The sequence below is a fragment of the Durio zibethinus genome, chromosome 14 (assembly GCF_047325235.1).
Source record: "Durio zibethinus cultivar Kanyao isolate XHJ-2024 chromosome 14, ASM4732523v1, whole genome shotgun sequence".
Lineage (NCBI taxonomy): Eukaryota > Viridiplantae > Streptophyta > Magnoliopsida > Malvales > Malvaceae > Durio > Durio zibethinus.
Genome location: NC_143175.1, coordinates 4,342,233 through 4,368,183, shown reverse-complemented (window position 1 = coordinate 4,368,183; position 25,951 = coordinate 4,342,233). Strand labels below are relative to the sequence as shown.

General features: G+C 32.6%; 4 protein-coding genes across 9 annotated transcripts; 3 read left to right on the top strand and 1 right to left on the bottom strand.

Moving 5' to 3' along the window:
- The first annotated feature begins 194 nt into the window (after window positions 1–194).
- Window positions 195–7,077, top strand: LOC111294179 (protein THALLO-like). Of its 2 annotated transcripts, XM_022887383.2 has the most exons (16): window positions 195–529; window positions 626–717; window positions 1,110–1,197; window positions 1,787–1,941; window positions 2,127–2,273; window positions 2,384–2,520; window positions 3,101–3,188; window positions 3,562–3,741; window positions 4,193–4,357; window positions 4,451–4,528; window positions 4,698–4,837; window positions 4,923–5,064; window positions 5,895–6,160; window positions 6,427–6,487; window positions 6,572–6,640; window positions 6,743–7,077. In XM_022887383.2, exons 1-16 carry the CDS (start codon window positions 421–423, stop codon window positions 6,872–6,874), a joined length of 2,049 nt encoding a protein of 682 aa, XP_022743118.2. In that variant the 5' UTR covers window positions 195–420; the 3' UTR covers window positions 6,875–7,077. The 2 variants fall into 2 exon arrangements, with proteins under 2 accessions (XP_022743118.2, XP_022743120.2); XM_022887385.2 differs by lacking the exon at window positions 3,562–3,741.
- A 2,611-nt stretch (window positions 7,078–9,688) lies between these two features.
- On the top strand, window positions 9,689–14,281 carry LOC111294989 (syntaxin-22-like). Of its 3 annotated transcripts, XM_089743244.1 has the most exons (8): window positions 9,954–10,070; window positions 10,610–10,669; window positions 10,781–10,874; window positions 11,326–11,465; window positions 12,045–12,116; window positions 12,884–13,044; window positions 13,157–13,257; window positions 13,940–14,281. In XM_089743244.1, exons 2-8 carry the CDS (start codon window positions 10,623–10,625, stop codon window positions 14,003–14,005), a joined length of 681 nt encoding a protein of 226 aa, XP_089599370.1. In that variant the 5' UTR covers window positions 9,954–10,070; window positions 10,610–10,622; the 3' UTR covers window positions 14,006–14,281. The 3 variants fall into 3 exon arrangements, with proteins under 3 accessions (XP_022744045.2, XP_022744046.2, XP_089599370.1); XM_022888310.2 differs by lacking the exon at window positions 10,610–10,669 and having other exon boundaries at window positions 9,689–10,070; XM_022888311.2 differs by lacking the exon at window positions 10,610–10,669 and having other exon boundaries at window positions 9,690–10,070; window positions 12,887–13,044.
- Window positions 14,282–15,766: 1,485 nt separating this feature from the next.
- Window positions 15,767–19,877, bottom strand: LOC111293962 (heat stress transcription factor A-1e-like). The gene is made up of 3 exons (XM_022887048.2): window positions 19,342–19,877; window positions 16,455–17,752; window positions 15,767–15,951 (listed from the first exon to the last, which is right to left on the bottom strand). Exons 1-2 carry the CDS (start codon window positions 19,588–19,590, stop codon window positions 16,496–16,498), a joined length of 1,506 nt encoding a protein of 501 aa, XP_022742783.1. The 5' UTR covers window positions 19,591–19,877; the 3' UTR covers window positions 15,767–15,951; window positions 16,455–16,495.
- Window positions 19,878–21,551: 1,674 nt separating this feature from the next.
- Window positions 21,552–25,869, top strand: LOC111295350 (histone acetyltransferase MCC1-like). 3 transcript variants are annotated; one of them, XM_022888809.2, is made up of 5 exons: window positions 21,552–21,849; window positions 22,469–22,693; window positions 22,829–23,271; window positions 23,385–23,613; window positions 25,506–25,869. In XM_022888809.2, exons 3-5 carry the CDS (start codon window positions 23,112–23,114, stop codon window positions 25,684–25,686), a joined length of 570 nt encoding a protein of 189 aa, XP_022744544.2. In that variant the 5' UTR covers window positions 21,552–21,849; window positions 22,469–22,693; window positions 22,829–23,111; the 3' UTR covers window positions 25,687–25,869. The 3 variants fall into 3 exon arrangements, with proteins under 3 accessions (XP_022744544.2, XP_089599368.1, XP_022743840.2); XM_089743242.1 differs by having other exon boundaries at window positions 22,778–23,271; XM_022888105.2 differs by having other exon boundaries at window positions 22,469–23,271.
- The last annotated feature ends 82 nt before the right edge of the window (window positions 25,870–25,951 follow it).

Genomic DNA, 25,951 nt, shown 5'->3' with positions numbered 1-25,951 from the left:
TAAAACTCAATAAATTAAATCGATAAAATTTTATTCGTCAAATTCAGATTAAATTTTAAAAATTTATAATATTATTCATTATCTTTAAACAGTTACCACTCTTAACAGAAAATGTTGGTATTGGGCTGTTTGGGCTCTGATGATGAACATGGGCTGTTAATTTAATTCGAAGGTATGCCTAAAAAATTAATTCCAAGGTTGAATTGAATTGGGCTTGTCCGTTTTTTAGCATCCAATCCAACTATTTCCCCAAACTCTTGAGCATAAACCCTAGCCACGAATCCCAATTCTCTCAATTTTCAAAAGGGTTTTACAAAACAGAATCATTGCTGCCTCCATTTACGATCAATACAAAAATACTCAACCGGAATCAAAGCTTTTGAATTAAACTCATACATCAAGAAATTAGATTTCCTAGCAATGGGAAAGAGAGAAAAGAGCTCCAAGAAAGACAAGAGAAACCCTAAGAGAAGACACCGAGACGACGATGCTGTTGACGCTGAAAACGTTGATGACGAAATTGATGTTTGTAAGTTCAATTTTAGTTTTTTTTTTCGTAAATTATTTATATTTCCGCTCTTTTTTTTTTTCTCTTTTTAAAGCCTTGTATTTGTTCTTTTTGAAGTTCATAAGCAAAGGGATGTTGTTCCATTAGATATGAATGGGGATGTTGGAGATTCAGATGAAGATTATGAACATCCTGTTTTTGATCTTCAGGTTCTCATTTTTGCCTTATTTCTTTTCATTATCAAACTTTGAATGTTAAAATATTCTCATTTAACTAAAAATTTCACTTTAGGTATCCGGTGTCGGTGTTTGGTTTGTAAATTGGGGCTGCATTTTCTTATTTTTAATCAATTTTATACATTTTAAAGAACGTTAGGAATGAAACCAGTTAAAAAAGAGAAAATTTTCTGTTTTCTACACGATAACATGGAAAATAATTGGAAAAGAATCAAGTTTGGAAATGACTGAGTGAGTATGACAAGCTGTACTTGATGGTGAGAGGTTAAAAAATGTTATTGGTGAGACTATCAAGAATTCTGATAGAATATTTTTCATTTTCTATTCGACTCTTATTTGTTGTGTCATTGTTTCTCCATGTATAGGATATCGACGATGACGAGGAGGAGGATGAGGAGGGAGATGATGATGATGATATTGATGATGCCCAAGTTTCTAAGTTTGCCGCAAAAAGTAAGAAGATAGTTAATAATATGTTACAGTTTGTTGCATTTCTTTGATGCTATTACAACGACTATTTGGCATACATCTTAAACAACTTTAATTACAAGAATGCAAAATGATTAATTTGTGTTAGTCAAAATTGCTGACATAATTTGCATTTTTATACATTAAGATGCTGGAATTTTTTCCTTTCATTTTCATTTGAACTATGAGTTAACATAATAAAGTTGTTTAATGTGCATAGCTATATATTTGCTTTCTTATATGTGATTTTGCGGTTTAGATTCTTCAGTCATGGTTTAGAAGAATGGTGCCTAATGTTTCTGCAGTACTAATGGACCTCCCTGTGTCTCTCCATTGCTTTTATTGTTATTATACTTTCCATGCTTCTGAAATATGTGCTGCTTTGAAGAAGAAACTGGTTTAGTTGTATAGATTTTCCCCACTGTTTCTTTTCCTCAGTTCCATATGATTTTGATGGTGATATTTTAGGTAGATATATCTACTTTATTTTCTAATGTAGCTTTTACAAGTATTTGTAGTTTACATTTGGTTGGAGATACATTTCTGTCAATTACTCATTTCATGTGATTTGCAGTTGCAAGGCAACATAAACTTTTGAGAGCAAAGTTTGGTGGAGTTGAGAATGAAATGCATGGTGAAGAAGATGATGATGAGGATGAGAAAGAAGAAATGGCTCCATGGGGTGGAATAAAGAGCAGATATTATGGTGGTGATAATCGTGATTTTGAGGTAAGAATTTGAATTCCAATTTTCCAGTTCCTTCTATCTTGTTTACTTGACCGCATTTTTTGCCAACACCTAATTTTCAAGTATGCTCATTTGTGAATAACCAAGTTTCCTTTGAAGATGCTTTCACGCATTGTCTTTTGAAATAGATGAAAGATTTTGATTTATTGTTTGATGTGCTTTTGAAGTTGCACTCAAGTGATGATGAGGCTCCCATGGAAGAGGAGGATGAGGTGAAAGAAATACTGAAGGAAAGAGCAAAAAATTTATCAATTGAAGACTTTGGCCTTGAAGATGCTAGTGAAGATGAGACTAATAGAGAATTGACCTTAGAGGTGAGGCTTGCTCTCTATCCTGTAATTTGGACATTGAAAACATTATTTTCTTGAGAAAGGACATGTAAACTTTAAAGATTTCAGTAACTGAGCAAATGTTTCTGGTACAGGAAATTTCAGCCAAAGGAAAAGGTGGAAAATTATCCCTAGATGGTGAAGAAGCTGTGGATGACCTGGCTACATTTGAGAAGGTCAAGAAGGATTTGAATGCTTTGTCAAAGGAAGAGCGGATGGATGTGGTGCACAGGTGTGGTTGTTTTTTTTTGGTAGTTTTATTTTATAGTTGCGTTTATAACTTTCATTCATATTCCTATTATTTCAATAATCACCCAACATCTTGAAGCATTGTGTGTATAGGCTTTGTTAGATGTCCTTTGTATCTGTTTGTTAATTATTTAATCTTTGTTCATGTCTCATGTTTAATTATCTTCTTGCTGTAAATCTTTTCATTCTGTCAATGCTTCTTATCTAATTGTCCCTTTGATAACATAATTGGTTCATGGAAGGTCTCTGTCTCTCTGACTACATGGAATAAATGAGCTTGTAAGATAATTTTTTTTTTGTATTTTCTTTGAAATTTGAGATTAGATAGACTTTTTTTTAGTTCTGAATCTACATATGTCTAACTAGTATGCCTTAATCATTTTTTTTGGTTGATGGAAACCTTAATCAATTTATTAACTAGAAAAATTCTTCGTAGTTATTATATTACATGGATTAGATATTTACTTTGTATGTTTTTTTTTTTTGGATGGGGTTGGGCAGTGGTTGCTTGGTTTTTCTTATTCTAACCTCATGACTTATAAGCTAATAGTTTTGCTCATCAGTTCTGCACCAGAATTAATTGGCTTATTGTCAGAGCTGAATGCTGCACTTGAAGAGCTTGAAAGCAAAGTTAATCCACTTTTAAGGAAGGTATTCTTGTTCTTCTCATCTGTTACTTTTATTTTCAAATAGAAGGGTAATTTTATGCTTGATCTTCCAACTGCATTTGGCTGCTTGATTTGTGCATGTTGCGTTTGTCTAAGAAACTTCAATCATGTAGTTTGAGATAATCCACAAGCAAGGTTACATGGTTGTGATATTTCCATTTAGAAACTAATAATTTATTAATTTTCATTAATATACCCTAATGGGACATCTGTCAACCCTCTAACCCTTATGGTGGAGTTGAATAAATTTTCTTGCTTTAAAGGATAATTTCAGACTTTGGATGTAACATAATTTCAGACTCCTCTTTTTTTTTTACGTTTCATGGACATGTTAAAGTATTTTATGTATTTTGAAGGCTAAAGAAGGGAAGATCTTTCTGGAAGGTGGAATGCGCTATCTGGAGGTGAAACAAATCCTTCTGCTGGCCTATTGTCAAGCAATAACCTTTTATCTTCTTCTCAAGTCCGAAGGGCAGCCTGTTCGTGATCATCCTGTCTTAGGTCGTATTGTGGAGATTCAAGGCTTACTTGATAAGGTCATTATTCTTGAAAAGTGAATATTGTTTTCTAGATTTATGAATATATTCTGTGTTGTGTGCAAGAGGCAAGATGCATGACCTGCAGGCAAGGTGGCTTGCTATTCATCTTTGAGTGTCTTTTCTTGTATTTATGGGCTTGTATGTGTAGCAATAGAACTGACAACTTATGGTACTCTTTTGCTTTGGTTATTTTGCAAAATCAAGTGGTCAATACTAGTTGGCTGTACGTCAGAAGAAAATGCTAGCTCGCTACAAGCTGCACTTTCAAGTAGATTATTTACTGTCCTTAACCCATCCAAAAATAACAATACACCCTTTCTGCTTTTTATTTTATTTTATTTTTCTTTTATTCATAGCGAGTTACATGTTGTTGATATTATATTAAGGCTGCTTCATTTGTTACTAGAGTTACTGTATTCCTCTTTCTAATGCTTGCTCCACTTAACAGGTGAAACAACTTGATGGGAATCTTCCTTCTGAATGGGAGGAGATTCTGAAGAATAAAGGGGTTGAAATGGGACAAAACTTGGTTAAAGAGAATGCTGAACTGGTATCTGACTCTGGCACGAAGGGTCATGGTCGATCACTAGTAAGGGATGTACAAGTGGCAGAGGTAGTGAAAGTTACATTAGTGTTGTCTGTCTATAACATGTCTTTTAGGTTCTTGTATTTTTCCTGTCATCTGATTTCTCATTTCATGCATCAGCCTGAAGACACACCTAACTTGCTAAAATTGGAGTCTGCAAGTAACCAGAACAACAGGGGAGTGAAACTTAAACGTGAGGTGAGATGTGCCTACTACCGCTGCTAATTTTTCTCTTTCTTTCTTTATGCCTTGCATTGTTTCAACCTTCACTCCAATGGGATTCATATTTCCTTCTGTTTCTTTGTCTCTGCTATGTAACAATAGAGATATATCTTACTTGAGATTCCCAAAATAAAAAATATTGCAGAATGATCAGGTTGGTGTGCAGAGCAGGGAAATGTTAAAAGTAAGAGCAGCTCTTGAGGAAAAATTGAAGCAGAAGGGAATTTTTAGTTCAAACATCCAAAAGCCTGATAAAACCAAGAAACATGTGAAACTGGTGAATAGGTACTGCTTCTTTTTCCCTTGTTTTGTAATTTATTATCCTTTTGACAGTATTGAGTACTAATTAATTCAACTTGGGATTCGACAGACAGCTTGAAACATATGATGATTTTGCTGATGATGTTGTGGAGGCTGAAGGAGGTGCTCGAGGATTAAGTAATGGGCATGTAATCTCACAGCATTCTAATAAAATTACCCAACTTATTACTGCTAAACAGAATAAGTCCAAGGTATAAATCTCGACATGATTTCCTGTTTTTTTATGTCCAGTCTAATCTCGACATGATTTCTGAATGCACTTGGAAGTAGCAAGTGCATTGAGCCAGCATCACTGACCTTGTTACAGAAGCAAGCCTATAAATTTTTCATGCTTGGTTTGCTAGCTACTGCAAACAGTGTGTTATTTTTAGTGTCAGCCTTTCTTCTAGTCAAGCATGTGTCTATGTTAGTGGTAGCAATTGGGTAGATCAAGTCACTTTGGGTTGAATTTTGTCCTTTCCCGTCATTTTTGGGTTTAGTTCAACTTTGACATGTAGCCGATAACAATTTGATCTGGGTTAGATTTTTGCTTCAAGTTGCTGACGTTTACAGTAAATTTAGTTCAGCTTTTGCCATCTCTATTTGGTAGCAATCTTGGAGGCCATAGTTTAAATCTTGTAGGAAGAGGCTGAATATTTTAACTGTTTAGGCTTCTTCCTTCTTGTACTTGCATTGTCAGATGATCTTGTTTGAGCATGCACAGTTCAGTGGATATGCAGAAGGTTCTACCCCCTTCCCTTTTTGTTTTCCTTTGGATCAAGCAGCACAAGGTTTTATTTTTCTTTGATTTTTTGCTTTTCTTCCCTGATTTTGGACAATGCTTGCTAGACCAACCAAGAAATTAATTTACGAAGGAATTAATGCAGGAAGTAGAAACCAGACACCTTTCTCTATACATGCTCCAAGTTAGAAGAAAAAATTAGCTTTGTTAGTGTTTGCATAGTAACTTTTCATCATGATTCATTTGTACACTGGATTATCTAACTCTTTTCCTGTCCCTCCCTTCTTTCTTGTTGAGAAGGTTGTATCTGGTGATGATGATTTGCCTAAGAGAGATGATATTGGAGAAAGGCGGAGGAAACATGAGCTCAGAGTACTGGCAGGAGCAGCAGTTAAATCTGAGGATGACCATGGAGGTGAATATGACACTTTTGAGGATGATGAAGGTATTTCTGTGGAGGAGAATGGTGATACAGAAGACACAGAAGATTCAGAAGATGAATTTTATAAACAGGTGAAGCAACAAAGGGCAGCAAAACTTGCTGCAAAGGCTGAGATATATACAAGGTAAGTTCCTGCACTGCACCTAACTATTACTCTTCTTTTGGGGGGTATGTAGGTAATACAGTATTCCAGTTAGATTTGCTTCTATTTTCTTTCTACATCCCTATAGTATGGATAAGCTCCAAGCTATTGCTCAGTGCCTGTGCATAATAGATAATTGAGTACGTGTGCCCGTTTTTGTTTATCAACAAAATTTAAATCTTTCAGCTGCCAAAGTTCAATAAAATTTGGATTTAAACCAGTCCTTGTATAATATGTTTCTTTTACAGGACCTCAGCTCCCCCAACATTACCTGAAACTGTAGATGGAAAACGGCAGATAACTCATCAGGTTCTTCCCTCATTTCCTGTATGAGTCGGTTATCGTTTCTTCACTGCTTCATAACTAACTTCATAATCTGTCAATTTGCAACAGATAGAGAAGAATAGAGGTTTGACTCGTCAACGGAATAAAAACACCAAAAACCCAAGGAAGAAATACAGGGTATTTTGGCAGAAAATTTTGATTCCTTCCATTTGATATATTACTTCATTGTATGAATTGTCGATTCATGTTTCTCTCTCCTTTTTTTCCTACCATGTACAGTTGCAAAGCAAGAAACGAGAGAAACAACGTAAAGGTCAGGTGCGGGATATTAGGAAACCAGCTGGTCAATATGGAGGAGAAACTTCTGGGATCAATATAGGAATCAGTAGGAGCATCAGATTCAAGAGTTGAATCCTGTATCATCCTTCCTGAGCCTGTTGGACTTGTATCATGTATCTTTGAAATTGTTTTTAGATTTTTACATAATCATGTATTTATTTTTTTCATTTCTTTATTCAAGATGAAACACGAAAGAGCATCAAGAAGGTGACTAGTATAGTTCCAATTTGAGTTATGTCATTTATCATAGAATTTTCTTCAGCATTTCGATCTTAGTTTAATGTGTCCTATCGTATTCACAATTAGTAATTGATTATTTTTTACAATTATTCTTCAATTCTATGAAAAATTATTGGTTTACGTGTGCCAGATTCAAAATTGGGGTTACAAATCAACTTTTATTAAGGGTTAATTATAGTATCGAGTCAATATAAACCCGTTTATGTACAAATATAAGTTTAATAGATTTAAATTTTCTATTTTTCTTATTTAGTTAGAGAAGGGATGTTATCAAGTGATTCATTTAAATTTGGCAATTTATTTATATTTGCCGTGTTTTATTTTGAGTTAAATATATAAAAAATATAAAAATTATTATATTACAATTTATATCTATATGTATGAAATATATTATTTTAATTTATGTATAATTTTAATCAAAATTTTAAATTATATTATTTTCATATGTACAATCATATCTTATTAAAATGATCTTTCATTACATCAAGGTGATGATCTTATCTTCCTTCTCCGTAAATTTAAAATTGTGGCAATATTGTAACCACAACCTCTCCACAAGAAAGGGTTAATTTTAGGTATTACAGACAAAGTACCAAATCAACTCCTCGGCATCCTTCAGTATGTGGTATTCGGCCTTCACATACTTACCATCCACATAGCTTTGGCCAAACCATTCCCTCCTTCCTTATACTTCCTCGATTGCTTTTATAATTTGTGCCTTTATGTCCTATTCGCCAAAGCGAAAATGAATCCATTGAACATGCCAAGCTATTATGTGAATGAGTTTCAGGGATAGAGTTTGGATTGGGTATAGGGTATAAGGTTGATAGAATGCAAATATTTTCAATGATGAATTTGTCTGAAATGGATGAGGATCAAATACAGCAGATAAGGAGTGTGATAACTGTAACCTGTTGGAACATATAAAAGGCCAGGTGTAACTGCAAGGCTGTGTTTGTAAAAAATGAGCTAGTTTCAATCTGACTCATCTTGATCATCTTGATTATCAATAGACATGTAGCTTAAATATTGGGGATAAGAGATATAGATGCACATAGACAGGTGCAACGAGAGAGTAAAGATAAGATTGGATCGAAGTGACCAATTTTTATTGGTCTCGAATTCAATTCGTATATATTTAAATTCATAATTAATTTGTAATAAAAAATTAATATTTTAATATAAAATATTTTTTAAAAATAATATAAAATTAAATAAATAATAAAAATATACTAAATTACATCAAAATTTACATGTAATTTGATTTGATTCGATTTGATTTAAAAATTAATTTAAAATTTTATTTATAAAATTAGATTGAATCAAATTTCAACGGGTATAGATCGGTTCCATAGGATGGGTGTAAGGAGCAAAGGAGGGTGTTGCCCAAAACATAGGTGGAAAAAGGTCAACTGTGATGGGGCGTGTGACAGAGAAACTAAAGACACGGAGATTGATGTGGTTGTAAGAGGTGAGAATGATAAGCTCGTAGCGGGTTTGGGGAAAAAGGTGAAGGTTGGCTCTAGCGCGGTGGTTGAAGCCTTAACCATTAAGGGAGTTGAGTGGGCCTTGGCAAACATATACATTAGTCATTGTAGAAACTAATTCAGAGGTGGTACATAAGGATATCCATGATATAGCAAGTAAAAGTGTATATGGAGGTTATATTTCATAATTATATTTTATAATTTAAAATATAATACAATAATATAATATAAATATGATCAATTTAAAATTTTAATAAAAATTATATATAATTTTAATAAAATTTTAAAAAAATATTTTATATTTTTATATCAACATAAATTATAATATATAATTATTATATAAAATATAATATAAATATATAAATTTTAATATTTTATACTATATAAATATATCATTCACTAATTTACCTATAATAATAAAAATTAAAGGAAAAATGAAACAATTTGAAGAAGTCATATTCGTACAGATTGATAGCGACAGACTGAATGGTAGAAAAGGTGGATGTGCAATTTAAATTGGGTGAATATGACCCCTTACTTCTTATTCGACGCTCTTAATAAAAATGGACTTTCAGCACTTATCTTTTGACATATCATTGTAAAATGCTGAAAGTCAACTTGATTGATAATCATGGAAAACTTATATGCTACCATGACAATGAAAAGTACGTATTTGACCAAAAAATTTTTTTCATGACATCATTTATTTGGATTTGTTTAATTTATTTGTAAATGAATTGATCAACTTTTTTTTTTCCCCAAAGAATAAGCAATTTTAGGTGTGCAAATAATACAGTTATTTTATTTATTTAAAATTATTATTATTATTTTAATCAAATTAAAATTTAAGCTATGGATTATTCAACTTTTATGTCGTCGACTTTATAAGATTATATTAAATTGAGTATAAAAAAAAATTTCATTCGGTCACTCAGCCTATTTTATTTTGTTTAAAAAGTATTTTTACCTACCAAAATTAAAAAAAAAATTTATGGGCCAAGGGCTCAACTGTTGTCGAAGCCCAAAACGGAGACCAGAAAAATGGCGAGGGCCCACGGAAACCTCGTCAATCTGCCTAGTTTGACTTGAGCAGCTGCTACAACTCCAGCCACACCAAACAAATGTTTTTTATATATATTAATTTAATTTAATTGAAAATATTTCATCAACACTACGCCATTTCTTTCTTTCTTTGTTTAGCATTCTTTGGCTTTTGCTTTCTCTCCAGCATTCCCCTGTTTGTTTCTTCCTTCATTACTCTTCTTTTGTCTTTCTCTAACCAATTTCCTTAGATTTCAAGGAAAAAAGGAAAAGAGAAAAAAAATGAGTTTCCAGGATCTTGAAGCTGGTTTTGTTAGGCCGCAGCAGAACAACTACTTGAATTCTTCTCGGCAAAAGCTGAGGCAAGAAAAAGGAGAGGCTTCGGCGTCGCGGTCCGTGGCGGTTGGGATTTTCAAAATAAGAACTGCTATTTTGGGCTTTGATCGTCTTGTTAATTCCCTTGGTACCCCTAAAGATACCTTTCAATTGCGCAACAACTTGTAAGTTTATTTTTAAAAAATCAGTTTTTTTAAAATTTTTTAATTTTTCTTGGAAATTAAAGTATGGGTTTTTCTTTTTCCCCCTTTTTTTTTCGATGGGGACATTTTAAATTGATTTACCTTTTTACCTTTTTTTTTTTTTTTTGGTTATATAAAACTTAAATTGACCATATAAATTATTTAGGGTAAGGAAAGAACATAAATTTGGACTTTCTTTCTGGATTTTTTATTTTTTATCTAATGATTAATTTACTTACAATTTTCCTGTTTTTTCTTTTCTTTTTTAAAAATTGGAATATGGGTTTTTCTATTTTTTATTAAATTGATTTACTGTTTTAGAGATTTTTTTTTGGTTATATAAAACTAAAATTGACCATATAAATTATGGAGGCAAAAGCAAAAATGTATTTAGCTCTTGCTTTTACTTTAAGCTTGTTTCGAAATTGAATTAAAGAATATAATTTTGGACCTTCTTTCTGTGTTTTTTGAACTTCCGTTGTGTAATATACTTGGCCTTCTTATTGTTTCATTTCTTGAAGTTTGGTAGAATGAATGGATTCTTGCATGATTAATGCTTTTTTGCCCTTCATGTTCCCGAGGTTAGAACTTGAGACTTCAACTAGATGTCTTGGATATGAATCTTGGGATAGACGTGGATGAGAGCCGGTTATCTCCTATTGCATAGCTTATCTTGATGTTTTCATTGACAGGCATAAGACAAGGCTACATATCAGGCAGCTGGTCAAAGAGACTTCAGCTAAACTAAGGGAAGCAACTGAAGCTGATCAGGATGCTGAAGTCAGTGTAAGTTCATCTGATTTATATTTTTTTCTTTCATCTTTCCCAAAAAGATAGAACTGGATCATATGTTAGTGAAAAGAATTGTGGTATAAGGATTCAAGTAAGTGCTATTTGAGGGGTTCTAAGACACTTGTATTGTGTTTAACGTCTCATGACCGGTAAGTAAGTCCTATTTGGGGGGTTATAAGACACCTTTATTGTGTTTAACCTCTCACGAGCGCTTCGACAAGTGCATTGGTTGCCCTCGATGACACTGGTTTACTTGTTGGCTTCTCCTTCTTTATCTACATATGTTTTTATCTTCCCATTTTTTGACTAAATTGGTTTTTGGAATTTGGTTATTCCTCCCTGCTATACTTGTTCTTGATGAGAGTAGTGGTATTTTATTTCTTGTTTTAGGAAGAAAGTGGTGGTTTACATTTTGTTACGTGACAATTTTTTCATTGAACTGCAGCCCTTAAAGAAGATTGCTGATGCTAAGCTTGCGAAAGACTTTCAGTCAGCTCTTAAAGACTTTCAGAAGGCTCAAAGGCTTGCTGCTGAGAGGGAAACAGCATATACTCCTTTTGTTCCTAAAGAAGTTCTTCCTTCCAGGTAACTTTTAGTAGCACTGAAATTACTCTTATGTGTATACAGCAACACCTGCATGAATACACATCCTGCAGATTGTAGAGAAAGATATGCATGCATGAATCTGTCAATATACACGTGCATATGTGCATGTTCATGTGATTGCAGGTTGTTTGGGTCTGGGTACAAATATCTCGTCTTCTTTTATGGTGTGAAAGTTAACCAACCTTCTTATGGGTTTCTACATTGCATTTTAAGCACATCTAGTAACAACAAAATGTGAAAAAGGAAAATCCATTCTGGCGTTTGAAAAATTCAAGCATATTAAATTGAAACAGATACTGAAAAAATGACTTAGACAAGTTTCTATTAACTTTTCTTTGTAATCCTTCTATTGCTGTTGAAGAAAACATGAAATTGGAGTGTAATATGCTGACTCACGAGAGCTGTTGGTATTACTTTTGGAATCTCACAAGCTTCTTTGAGCTACTTTTAGTCAGTACAAGGTTGACCAGATTGTCTATTATTTAATTACTGCTGAGCTGTTATTTTTTTGTACATGACTGTTGTGCTTTATGTTAAATCTTTATTGAACATGTGCAGTTATGCTGCCCATGAGGGGGAGATAAATTCATCTAAGAGTGCAGAGCAGCAAGCTCTTCTGGTATCAAAAAGGTGAGCAGTTTTTACATGGGACATTGATGATATAACCTCCTTTTATGAAGCCATTACTTATTGGCGCTAGCTTTCTATTTTTAAATTAGTCAAACTTCTTTTTGGTGTGGTTGAGAATCTTGAGTTTTGTGATAATGTAACACTTATTTATTCTTTTCAGCTTCTTTCTTTAAAAAATGTTTTCTACATTAACTGTTTCACTCTTTTGAGGTGGTGATTTTTTATCTTGCCTAAATGTTGCTTATATTGTAGAATATTTTGATAAATGGGTGAGATTCTTCTGCTTAACTCTGTGACTGATGTTGCTGAAGAAATTCTATTTGATGGTTTGTAATCCCATGATCTTTTAGATAGAATTTTACTTCTGTTTTTCCATTCCTAAAGGGTAAACTGTCACTTCCAGAACTTATTGCTGTTTAACACGTTGCTATCATGAGATTCATTTTGATGATTTCTTGAGTAACTTGGCCCAAAACAATAGCCTGGATTACTGTAGTATCCTTCTTTGAGGCTTTAAATGGGGGAGGCTTGCCTTCAAATATGTTCTTTGTTATTGGACATGTGATATGCTTACTTCATTGTCATAGCAAGCGTTCATGGGGCAAAGCTATTTTCTTTTCACTTGTTTCTTTTCCTTTTAATTTTTCATCAATTGATCTGCTTGAGTTTCCATAGTCAGAGAGATGGATATAACATGGACCTGTCTTCCAAAATATTTAATTTATTTTCCCCTAAATTCTTATAATTGTCAAAATATTTTCTCTTAGCAGACAAGAAGTTGTACTGTTGGACAATGAAATCGCATTTAATGAAGCTATCGTTGAAGAAAGAGATCAAGGGATCAAAGAAATTCAGCAACAGATTAGTGAAGTGAATGAGATTTTCAAAGATCTAGCAGATTTGGTCCATGAGCAAGGAGCCATGATTGGTAAAACATTTGTCCTTTATTTACTTATGTTGGAATATCTCACTTTCTGCTCAAGTTTCTCCAAAGCTTTGGCTGCTAATGTAACAAGCTGTTGAGCATGGTTTCCTTGCAGATGATATTGGTTCGAACATTGAGAATTCCCATTCTGCAACCGTGCTAGCTACTTCACATCTTAAAAAAGCATCCAAGATCCAGAGAGCAAATTCATCCACGGTAAGTTTGGTTTATCCTAATCTTTTTCCCTTGCTCCACAGGAAAACATATTTCCTGCTTAAGTCTACATTGTTAACTGTTGGCGTTGGGTTTCGTTTATAAAAGCTGATAAGACATGATAAGTCTCTTAAAAAAAAAAGACATGATAAGTTAATTAAATGATTGCTATACACCCTTGTAATCATCAATCATTGGCCTGTTCTTTGTTGACATCCTTGTCGGCATCTCTAGGTCGGTAGAACATGAATTAATAGATAATAAAAAATTTATTTATTTTTTATTTAGAATAATATCTGTTCCGTTTCCTGAAATGTCAAGCGGTGGTCAGTTTGGTTCTTGTTTTTTTACAGAAAACAAAATTAATTGAATGCATAAATCAAAATAACAATCTTATGAGCTAAAAATATCAGTCTTCTTCACATCAATTTTGTTCTTAACTCGATCCGATCATTTATTTACCAATTTTTAGTCATAATTATAGTTGTTTCACAAAAAATAATTCTTCAGCTTCGTATTTTCCTAAATTAAGCTCATGGTGGATGATATTTAAAACTGTTTATAGGAATAACTTAAATAGTTATTTTTACTCTACCAAGTTTGATCAATGTTTGCATTTTGTGAACAAATTTGTGACATTAAAAGGAAAAAAAAAAAAAGATTAACCTATGACTCATTAATGCAGAGGTGTTTGCTTTTGTTAATCTTTGGGATCATTCTCCTCATTTTCATCATAGTTGTTGTGGCTTAAGCAACAGATCCGGTGTCTCGAGCTCAAAGTTCATCGCAGGCAGTGTAATGTGTGCTAGTACTATTTTTGATACCGTAGGTAAGATCCTCCCTGGAGGCTCTTAGATTTGCAGCAAATCTTGTTAATAGATTACTACCTTGCCTCATTAATAAATTTCAAAATAATTTTTTTTTTTGCCTCTTCTATTGTTTGTAATTATTGGCATGAAGTTTGTTCGAGTAAAATGCAAAAAATTAATTAATGTAGGAAATATGGGTGGAAACACCATTTGTTTTAGTATGTAATTTCTCACCGACCTCTCCAAATTTCTATTCCCATGCATATCAAATTGTCATTACCTTCCCTTTTTTGTTCAAAATTTCATAAATAAGTTGTTCTTGTTAGTGAGACCATCTTTTTCTTTTTGTACTTTTATGAGATTGCGAAAACAATTAAAAATTACAATTATAATAAAATAATTTTCGGTAATATACATCATAAACTATATCAAGTATAGAAAATTAAATTAACTAAAAAAAAAAGAAAAATAAGACCAATGAACAAAATAAGGTTTTGTTTATTTTGCAAAAAATGATTTTTGAAAAATGTTTATGTTTTTTAAATTAAAAGAGATTTTTTTGTTGTTTGGATGAGTTGATAAATATTTTTAGTTGTTTGGTTATTTTTTCAAAAATGTTATTTTTTAAAATAATATTAATATAATTATTAAAATAGTAAAAATGATTTATTATTAAAATTATTAATATAAAAATTATTTTGTTTTAATAATAATATTTAATATAAAATATTATGTTAATACAAAAAATGTAAAAATAAAACTACTTATTATTTTTTATGTTATTTATTAATATATTATAATATTATTTCTTAATATTATATTAATAGTATATTATTTATTAATAATATATTATAATATTATTTATTAATATATAATTTATTAGTATAAGATGATTTATTTATTAATATTAATATATTATTATAATATTTATTTATATTAATATTTATTAATATAATATTATTCATAAGTAAAATTATATTCAAAAGTACTAATAAATAATTCTATTCAAACAATTTTTTTTGTAAAAATGTTTTCCATTTTTAAATCCTTAAAAGAATTTTTAAAAAATAATTTAATTTTTTATTATCAATAAATTATTTTTTGTAAACCAATTAATTTTTCGTCAAACAAGCATCTAAAAATACAAAAAAAAGTTTTGAAAATCATTTTTCACGAAACAAAAGATATCCAAGTCAACTAGCTTTTTGGTTGGGATAAAAGCATTCTTGAGTAATATTTGGTCCAAGTTGTAACATATCAAAAAACAAAAGCACAGAAAGAATGAAAGACGGGCTTCAACCAGGATTCCATAAAAGCCTAAAATGGGGATCATCTCTTTCTTCACATAACTTTCCACGCTATCATTGACACAATGTTACCATGTTTCAATTATCTCTTTCCTATCTCAATGACCAGAGACCTTGCCCTTCACTACATTTTATGATGCAGTGAGGGGGGTTGTCATGTCAACCTCTCAAGGTCGTTTGTACATTAAGTCATTCATGATAAAGAGTGGCTTAAAAGTTATTACATGCTTCAAGCAGAAATAGACATAGGAGATGGATTTAGAGCATCCTAATCAAACATTTGATGAGTATAGCAGGGAAAATAGAGCAATAGCCAAAGAATTTTTTTTCCTGCATCGCATTTCAAGCCTATGTCCTGAGATTCATCTACGGCTAAAACAGGGACACAGCAGAACATACTTCTAAGATGACAATATAGTTGAGAAGCAGAACATATATACCATTATTAATGTTTCTTTGGATAACCATTTCGGTTGTAAGTTATGTTATTAGTACATATAACTCGTAAATAGCTCCTTTAACAACAAAAGTTTCTATTTGAACAAAAGCTTTTTCTTGCCAGCATCACAGATCATCAACATCTGCAAAAACCATAGAAAATTGAAAACTCAAAAATGATATACCTTCTCTTACATGTGCTGATAGCAAATTCAAAATGACAATTAAAATCGGCAGCCTAAAGATAAGAAAAAGATTCTGAACAAGCCACTTGTCTGTGTACTGTGCAGTAAATGATGTGTAGGAATTATCAAATGTTAAAACAAATATCATTTCCTTGTTTACTGATTTGGAATTAGTAAAATAAATACACATGTTAATAAATTCTTTTTATGTCATATGAGCAACTTTGAAAATGACAAACCATGAACTCAGAACGTAAGCTGTGTATGATGTAGATCATTCTTGATAATTATAAAATAAATTTATCACCATGATGAGCAGAAAGAAAGACAGAAAATGGTTGCTATAATTAGTACTATGTCAGTAAAGACTACCCTAATTATCAGCAAACTTTGGTATCTTTGGAGAATAGCATTCCTGCTCATCAAGCTTAGTATGGTGAATAGTTGGTTAAAAAATTTACCTCATAACAGCATTAAACTCGTATATACAATTAGTAGGACATCACAGCCTCCCGCTATCTGATGTAAGGAGGCCCATTTGCTCAGTAAGATGATTCATATGTTGCATCCCATCTAATCCATTCTCCTGACCTAACAGTGCTTCCTGTTCCCCATTTGCACCATTTTCCAGTGAACTTGAGTTAATTTCATCAGTATCCCCAGTGAGTGGGCTTGTTGTAAGAAACTGTTCCCAGAAAATGTCATTAATTGCTGGAAGCTTAGGGCTCCCTTCCAGTAAGATGTCCATATCATGATCCACAGACAAGTCATCAGTTTCTACAGATACTTGACAATCCAAAACAGCTGAAATTGGATCAAGGTAATCTGCATTCCCTCTCTCAGACCCTGCCAAACTTCTATCAGTAAGTCCAACAGCATTATCAGGCATAATCCCTTGCATTTGAGGAACATCTGGAAAAACTGCATCTTTCTGTGATTTATGCATATTTATCTCAGAAATTTGATCCACTTTAGTATTCTCAGTTGTTAAATAAGTGGCAGTTGATGGACAAGTGTCAGGAAAACCTGATTCTGCTTGCAGATAAGACTGCCCAGAAGCTGGTGGGACTTCTGAGAGTGTCACTCCTGAAATACGACTGCAAGAGCTTCTGCTGTCTAATGCATCAGGAGGAACACCATCAATCATGAAAGCACCAGGATTATCTATCGAAGGTTCCAACCTAGGTGATGTATTCATCTTCAATATCTGGTGCAGCATTGCCTTTGCTGCCTCATTCAGTGAAGGCTGGAACTTTACAATCTGTCCACTAGGAGATATGACACTGTTTTCACCAGTTAAATTTTCTTCATCCTGCCTGTGGAGTCTCTTCTTTTTGTTTGCTCCAGTAAGGCGCCTGTTGCTTTCATTTTGCTGCTGTACAAGCTGGCTTAAGAAACCTGGACTTTGCATGGCCTTAGCAAGGAAAGACATCATTTGCTGTTGTCTCTGCTCCATTACCTGTACACGCTGGCCAACAGTTTGCAACTGGTTATCTGTGGCTTGCTGCTGCTGCCTCAACCTAACAAGTTCCTGCATGAGAACATTCTTGTCCCTCTTAAGCCATTCAACCTCCTCTTCAAGCCCAAACTTCCCTACCTCAACACAAGCTCCAATGGATGAGCTCTGAACTTGAGGTTGTTGACTACTGTGGACATTAGCAGGTTTCCTCCTGCTGATGGTTTTCAAGAGATGTTTCTGACCTCTTAGGAACCCCTCATTAGCAAATTCCCAGCGGTCAGGGTCAACTTTCCTAAAACCCTAAAGGAAAAAAATTATGAAAATCAACGACTCGAGTTATCATATATAGTTGCCAAACAGAATGAAGCAAGCCAACATATGTTTAAGGCAGGATTGAAGTTTAATATATAATTGAATCATATATCATCTGTCTTGGTTGAACCACAATGCCTGACCACAATCAATTAGTAATTACAAGCATATACTTAAACCTGCAGATAACAAACACAATTACAATTTGATGAGTTCCTCAGCTTAAGAAAAGAAAATATAGTTCAGAAAACTTCGATCTGGAAAATTCACCCTCTCCATCGAATAATTTTCAAATTACAACCCATGGCAGCACTTTACAAATAATACTCCATTATGCTTTTCTTCACTTGCTGGTTAAAAAAAATACATTTTTAGAAGTCAAAAGAAGAAAAGCTAATATGAGAAAATCAGTGTCAATTTTGCTATTCCTGAGAATTTTGTATCTTACAAGGAAAGTCCTTAAAACAAAATGTTGGTTTATGATGCCCTTCTTCTTGATTAACTTTTTAAGTAAACACATCTAGTTAGGTCAAACATGGCAGGAAAAAAGAAAAAAGGATCAACTAAAGGTAGTATCAGGGCATATAAATTACATCTCCAGACTTTATAGTATTTTAGATGAAAAACATCAGCAACGGCATTTAGAATTTGTTTTAGAAACATGAAATCAATATAAATAACACACATGGAACAATACCACCACACATTTCAGCTACTGATATGAGAGCAAAAACATCATAGATGAATGTGTAAAATACTTCAACTAATTCAAATTCAACAGATAAGACTAGTAGCAAACGAAGGCAATAAGTAGTATCATTTTATATGATATCAAAAATTAGTCAAAATATATAAATGGCTACACAAATGGATGTATGTTCGATAGGACATTTATTGCTAATGCAGATGTATTCAAGCTAATAGCTGCTGCAAGATTCCTGCATCAAAGAAGTTAAAACAGCATAGAAACTAGACTTTATCAGCATCAGACCTGGATGGTAAGGTAGATAGGAATAAGTTCAGTGCATTGCATTCAAGTCAGTAATGCTATGTGCATCAGTCACAACCAAGTCAAAAAATTCTATAGATCAAACCATTGAAATATTTTACGAATATAATGCAACCTAGAGATAGAAGGAGAGAAAAGAATCTCATTCTCTCCTTGAAGAGAATTAAACAAGGTTACATAATATAGGATCATACTTCACCAAATGAACCAAGAGATGCTCAATAGAGCAAACTATTGGACTTGGAGGAAAATATGCAGCTTTAACACTTGTATTTTTTTCTGGGAATGTTGTTCCAATAGTTTGCTGCTAGCCTACTTATTTGGATGAATGAACAAACTGATTTATCCCCCCAAAAAAATTACAAACAATCCAAACATTTTAAAAAATTAGACCCCGAAATTCGAAACAAATCCACAACCCTTCAAACAACAAAATCACAATCATCATCAAGAAAACAAACCTTAGTGGTCTTAGGTTCGAATTCTAAGCATATGTACAAAAAATCGCAATCTTAAAAAACAAATAAGAGTAAAAAACGAATAAACATAAAATCAAAGAAATACCCACATAAGTATTGAGCTGTCTGACAAAGCTGGAAAAATTGTTGTGCTTAAAATACTTGGGCAAAAGGTCCCTTGCAAACTCCGGTACTTTCCAGACAACGAAACTGTTGTCACCGCTACTCCAAGACACGACCGAGTTGGTCGATGGGTCATCCACCATGTCGTAGGTTTTGCTTAGAAACGGCGGCACCGTGTTGCCGTTCGCTGCTGCCGCCGCGTTCGCCGCTGATATTGAATCATGAAGAGAACCCATTTGGCTTTTTCTACTAATAAAATATTACCTAAAAAGAATTAGAAAAAGGGCGTTCCAGATCAGATAGTAAGGCGATATGCCATGGAACTACCCCAAGGAAGAGCTAGATTTTCTAGACAGAGAGGAAGGGTAAAAAAAAAATGGTAATTGTACGGTAAAGCGGAGATGGAGATGGTAGAGAGCAAACGGAGCAGCAAAGGAGAAGGGGTAGAGAGTAAAAGGGAAGGGTTCGGATTTGATTTGATTTCATTGTTTGGATGGAGAACAAAAGAATAGAAAGAAAAGACTGACTGACTGACACGTAGCAGTTTGTAAAAACCATATATTAACAGACTGTTTGGGAACGAGGCTTTCCGAATTCCAATATTCAAAAGTGGCCGGTGTATTACAGAACAAGGATTCTTTTATCAAGTTATTAAGTAATGTAAGGAAATTTAAGAAAAATAAATAAATAATAAAAAATTTTAATTCAATTAATTCATATAATAATTTTAAAAAATAATATTTGATAAATTTAAAATTTAATTATTTTTTAAAATTTGACGAAAAACATTAAATATTAATTATGCTTAAATTATGTAAAAAAAATATATTACATAAAAATTTCATAAAAATGCTAGTTAATATATCAATATTCTAAAAAATCTGTAAGGATCAAGTAAACAATTTATTCATGCAATATCTAGAATAAACTGCTATAAAAAAATAAGATAAAGTTTTCCCACCACACTATCTTTTAATCAGATGTCAATAAAACCTGTATGAAATAAGCATGGTATCTGTTACAATGAAAAGTTTTAAAAAATCCAACAAAGTTTAAGGTATCTCCTCGCTGAATCAATTTGAAATATATATATATATATATTAAATAAAAATTATACAAAAGGAATTTATTGCAGTGACTGCAGCTTCAGTGAGCACTGCCACTCCCTATGGAATTGCCGCCGCAAGCACTGCCTCCTCCAACAACAAGGGGAGACGTGACACGTGAGCGAGAGAAAGAAAAAGACAAAGACAAAGCCTCGGAACGACTCAAGCGACCCATCACCCGTCGTATGCTCAGCTTGAGACAATATGGTAATTTCCCTCTCCCCGCGTGTGTTTATCTGAACGATGTGCTGGCCGCCTTGATGCGTGACGTTTGTTGGACCGTTGAGCCCGACCACACTATTTACAAGCACTCTCCCCTCTCCAGTATCAAACATCATTTGGATTGATTTCTTTTAACTATTAAACTTTCCTTTTTTTTTTTTATTTGCTAGTTCTGATTGATTTTTTTTTCTAAGTTCAACTTTAGTTTTTTAAATTTGGTAATGCTGATTGATTTTTATTTTTATTTATTTTTTTAAATTTTCTTTTTAAATTTAGGATGAGTAAAAAAATTTTTTATTTAGGGTCAAAATAGATCATAAATTTAAGAAAAAAATTTATATTTTACAAATCATTTATTAAAAAATTTATTTATTAAAAAAATTTATTGATAATAAAATTTAAATTTAAAATTTATAAATAAAATATTTTATTTTTATTAATTCAACAAATTTTTTAATAAATTTTTGTCTTACTAATATGTCAACATCTTTTCCTTATTTAATGAGGTTAGTTACATTAAATTAGATGGCAAAATAAATTATAAATATTTAATTAAAAAATTAGTTTTTATACTGAATTGATAAAAAATAATATATAATATAAGAATCAAATAAATATTTAACTCAAGATAAAATTATCTTTATTATATACAAATTTTAATTTGATAATAAAAAAAATTAAAAATATTAAAATTTAAAATTTAACTTATTAAATATCATTGCTTAAAATTAAATGAAATAAAATTACAAATTTATTGATCAAGTTCTTTTTGAAGGGAAGTTTATTGAATAAGTTAAATATCCGATTCGCTTCGGGTTTTCTTTAGCCCAAAAATCTAATTAAAGTATTTTTCAAGAAAAAAAAAAGAATCTAATTAAAGTGTCCAGTCTGCTACTTTTATTTTATTTTATCTTTTCATTTATTTATTTTTCTGCACTTTATATCTTCAATCAGCAAGAAGTTTCACTAAAAATAAAAATCATAGAGAAGACAAAAGCGCAGGGCCGGTCTCCAGTCACATGTTTCTCTAACTTTTGCCTTTGCCTCGTTCCCTGGTCAACAAATAAAATAAAAGATGAAGAGCCTTCTTTTTAACCTTTTGAATTTTCAAGGATGCTTTTCTAGTTCTTCACGCTACGATCTTTGTTCTACCCTGATATTCTCCGGGTAAATAACTTTCTTTTTTTTTTTTACAAAATTTTCAATAATTTTTATTGGTTTTTTTTTTTTTTTTTTATAATTTTGCTATTTGAGTATATGTTCTTTGTTCTTTGTTCTTTGGATCTTTATTGTAATTTACTAATTTGTGTTCATTTCCAACTTGGGTTTTGGAGTGCTTATCCTTTGTTTCCTGGTTTTTGCTGGTTTCTGGGGTGTTCGGAATTTTGGGTTTCGTTTTGTTTTGTTCTACAAAAGAAAATGCATTTTAAATCTTTACTTGTTCAAAAAGATCGTTTGATTTTGTACCCAAAAGTAGTTTTTGCTTTTGGTTTTCAAATGTAAAAGCAAATAGCAAGAGTTACAACTAAACAATTCAATAATATTATGTGAAAAATTGTTTGATGTTGTAATGCGAAGGCTGTTAAAATTTCAAGTTAAATAACAGTTTTTTTTTTGAGGTTTTTGGTGTTGTAATGAAGGGTGTACTACCCATATATAGAAGGGACCTGTTTTTTCCTGTTGTGTGTCTGAGTTGTGATTTTGTGTTTTAGTGATGGGGTAGTGGTATGGGCTGTATTTGACGTCAGAAGGAACTAATGGAATGTGAAAATTTCTTCTTTGTCAGTTTTCATCGAATGCTGCATGCCGATTGTGGCCGAGGCTGCATAAATGGAAGGAGGAATTTTTTTACAATTTCTCCAAATATATCACATGTTTTCTGGAGATTAATGATTCGATCCTCAATGGTGAACCCGAAAATCTCACATCATCCTGCTATCTGCTATAGGCCCATACAACCATCTGATTTAGAGATTTTAGAACAAATCCACAGTGACGTATTTCTTATCAGGTAAGAAATGCATCTGTTTTCTATTGAGGATTTTCAGTAAAGAGTATTTCTTGCATCTTCAAGGAAAGGTATTGATCTCTTCAGGTATGAGTTTCCAAAATGTTGTGAATTTACGTGATATTTTGTCATGGGCAGCTGTTGATTGCAATCGACCCAATGCGCAAAGTGACGAGCTTATTGGATTTGTTACTGCAGGAATTGTACTGTCATCTATGGATAAGCATTAATGCTTTAATGATATTTGCTTGGTGGTTGAAATATGGCTTAAGCAGAGTTTTTAAAATGTTTGAAGTTGTGATTCTAAAAATGAAAATATTCATTGTTGAATATTGTCGTGGAAAAATAATATTGACAGTCAACCCTTTGCTTCTGTTTTTGGGTCTCAAATATTTCTCCTTTTGTTTTATGAAGTATTTGAATGCTTGTTTCTGGTGATAAATTGTTTCTGAGTCATCTAAACATTTCAACAAATACCTACCTTGCAGCTTTGCTCAGGTATGACTCATCAAAGGTGGATCAAACCTTAGTATATATTCCGACACTGGGAGTAGTAGATGCTTACAGAAATCTTGGCATAGGTAGGAAACTTTTTCTCTACTAATGGTTCTTCTTTCTCCCTTTCCTTTCCCATTTTTCATTTTAAATATTCCTTCACCCTATGACCAAATTTTGCTTGGTGTTGTATCAACAGCTACAGCACTTATCCATGAGGTTATGAAATATGCTTTGAGCATCCCAGTTTGCCATGCTGTTTACTTGCATGTGATTTCATACAATAATCCAGCCATTCATTTATACAAGAAGATGTCATTCAAGTGTGTGCGGAGAGTGCATGGGTTTTACTCGATCAATTGTCAACATTATGATTCATATTTGTTCGTTTACCACGTAAATGGCAGTCGTTCTTGTTGCTCATCATTGTAAGTTTAAAATGTATTATGATCATATATTTTACCATATAAAAATATATAACTTCTAAGTATTTTATAATAATTGCTGTCTGCCAAGAGGGATAACAGGGCTGAGTTGTTAGAGAACTAGCTTTTACCCGTACTTTTTCATTTTCATTATAACTACCATTATGAGGAGTACATAGCAATTTAAAAATCAGGATACACAACTGGAAAAAGAGAGATCATTAGAAGTTGAACAGACTATATTTAGAGCCATGCTTAGCTTTCTATCAAACTTAGGTCATAGACAGATTCAATCAACTAAGAGATCGTCTGGAAGTGCGCTGGGAACCCCTTCCTTCTATTCTTATGAAAGTTCCAATTATCATTGTATCCTTTAGGAGTAATAAATGGAATTCTGTTCCTATGGTATTTCCAAGACTGAGGGTGTTATGTTAAAATAATGAATTTCAGACCCAGACATCTATTCTGTCTTATTTGCATTCGAAATGAGGTGTATACGTGATTTTGTCAATATAGGCAGTGATCAGATATTGATTATTCACCATGAACGAGTCTTGAAATTTTTTAGGGTTGTTAGGTGGAAAAGGTAAATAGGGTTTATGATTCTAATGATGTATAGTGTTTTGCTAGATTGGTAAAAACATTAACCCTTGCACTGCTTTATTCGATCCTAATTACTGATTATATATAACCTTTAAGACCATAAATGTTCTTTTTTAAATTTGTGTAAAGATCTATGAAAGCAGGAGTCAGAAGGACGTCATTGTGTTGATCTTTGACTTTGTTTTTCCTTGAGCTTCTTGTGGCCTGAGTGGAATATGGTTACAGCATTTTTTATGGGATTTTATGTAGGATTAGGATGCTTTGAGACAGCCAACGTGGTTTAAATTTTTATGTTATTAATTTCAAATATCTATGCTCTGCAGCAGTAATAATGAAATCTTAGTTTTGAGGCTTCTAGTTTAGGATGCTCTAAGCTTTTTCTTTTTATGCATGTGGTCTTGTTCTGATTATGCTTATAGTCTGTTTATTATCAAGTAGTCCAAGTACAAGTTTGGGACAATTAAAGAAGAATAGTTTATGTGAATTTTCCAGCAGGTGAAATGCTCTTGAGACTTCAGATTTTACATTGAAATGCACCAAGAGTATGATACCTAGCATTTTATCTATTGTTCGAGAATTGTTTCTTTTTTGTCTGGTATGTTTAGATTTGATGTTTTTTCTTTTGAAGCTGGATTAATGTCAGGCTATGGAAGGTTCTATTACTTATCTTTAGTTAAAATAATGTAGCAATGCTTTTTTTCTTCAACATAGTTCTTGTTGTCCACTGACCATGTAACTGTGTAGAATCAGAATGCAGGATCAACTTTTTGCCCTGGCTGTAGGTGTTCCACAAACCAGTCATTAAAGCTTTATTCCTAACATTTAGGAAGATCTTTCTTACAACTTAGCAATCCTTCCTTCATCGGGATAATACCCACTTCTGGGCACTGTATATTTTGCTCAATCTAGAAAGCCAAAATATTCTGGTATAAGTCTGCCTGATTTTTGACAAGATGGTTTTCAATGTGCTGGTTATGATAGCCAGACTATAATCAGAGGAGTCTATCTGGCCGAATTATGCTATATTTGTCCTGTGCTTGAGCAACAATAGCGTGAGAACTTTTGGTCAAGCACAGTTGAAATCTTCAATCTTCCTAGCATGATACTACTTTTTGGGTTGTCTCTGGAAAACATAAAACTTATTTTGATAGCACATCTGTGGCTGGGATATTAATATATTGCTAACATTGCATTAGATTCTGTCTGCTGCGAGCCAAACTACTTTTAAGAGTTATGTTTGCAGATGGATAATTGTTTTTATGAAATAACTGTTCTAAACCTGTGTTCTGCAGAGAGCTTGTCACAACTGTTATTAGTTGCATGAAGACTTGTCTGAAGTTTGTGGCTGCAAAGCTGATGAAGAATGAAGAGAAGATGGTGAAATGGCCTAAATTTAAAGAAACTTGGGGTCTCGTATCGACACAAAATAATAGAGTGATTAAAACTGGGTGTTTAGGTTGCAAGTATGTTTAATAAGTGTTTGGCATCTTCCAAGAGAAGAAAAAGAGCAGAGTTGTGTCATCCAAAGAACAAAGAAATTCAATGACTGATATATACTCTCTTTCCCCCCTTCCAACAGAAAAGTGTTATTTTGTAATAGCTCTTGTATTCGTAAATAAATGGTTATTCAAATGTGTATTTATTGAATTTCTTCAATCTTTGCTGTGTGTTGGTTTCACTTATGCTGCATGGAATTCAATCTTACCTTTGGAATTAGATTGATTCAGGAGAGACCCTG

What these genes read in the sequence shown, in the direction of transcription:
- LOC111294179 (XM_022887383.2), top strand. Translation starts at nt 421, where the DNA reads ATGGGAAAGAGAGAAAAGAGCTCCAAGAAAGACAAGAGAAACCCTAAG. An exon ending in CGGATGGATGTGGTGCACAG is followed by an intron (nt 2,521 to 3,100) that starts GTGTGGTTGTTT and finishes TTTGCTCATCAG; the next exon opens with TTCTGCACCAGAATTAATTG. An exon ending in GGGATGTACAAGTGGCAGAG is followed by an intron (nt 4,358 to 4,450) that starts GTAGTGAAAGTT and finishes TTCATGCATCAG; the next exon opens with CCTGAAGACACACCTAACTT.
- LOC111294989 (XM_022888310.2), top strand. Translation starts at nt 9,853, where the DNA reads ATGAGTTTCCAGGATCTTGAAGCTGGTTTTGTTAGGCCGCAGCAGAAC. An exon ending in ATCAGGATGCTGAAGTCAGT is followed by an intron (nt 10,875 to 11,325) that starts GTAAGTTCATCT and finishes ATTGAACTGCAG; the next exon opens with CCCTTAAAGAAGATTGCTGA. An exon ending in GCTCTTCTGGTATCAAAAAG is followed by an intron (nt 12,117 to 12,883) that starts GTGAGCAGTTTT and finishes ATTTTCTCTTAG; the next exon opens with CAGACAAGAAGTTGTACTGT.
- LOC111293962 (XM_022887048.2), bottom strand. Translation starts at nt 19,590, where the DNA reads ATGGGTTCTCTTCATGATTCAATATCAGCGGCGAACGCGGCGGCAGCA. An exon ending in TCAGACAGCTCAATACTTAT is followed by an intron (nt 17,753 to 19,341) that starts GTGGGTATTTCT and finishes TTTTTCCTTTAG; the next exon opens with GGTTTTAGGAAAGTTGACCC.
- LOC111295350 (XM_022888809.2), top strand. Translation starts at nt 23,112, where the DNA reads ATGCTTGTTTCTGGTGATAAATTGTTTCTGAGTCATCTAAACATTTCA. An exon ending in TTACAGAAATCTTGGCATAG is followed by an intron (nt 23,272 to 23,384) that starts GTAGGAAACTTT and finishes TTGTATCAACAG; the next exon opens with CTACAGCACTTATCCATGAG. An exon ending in CGTTCTTGTTGCTCATCATT is followed by an intron (nt 23,614 to 25,505) that starts GTAAGTTTAAAA and finishes TGTGTTCTGCAG; the next exon opens with AGAGCTTGTCACAACTGTTA.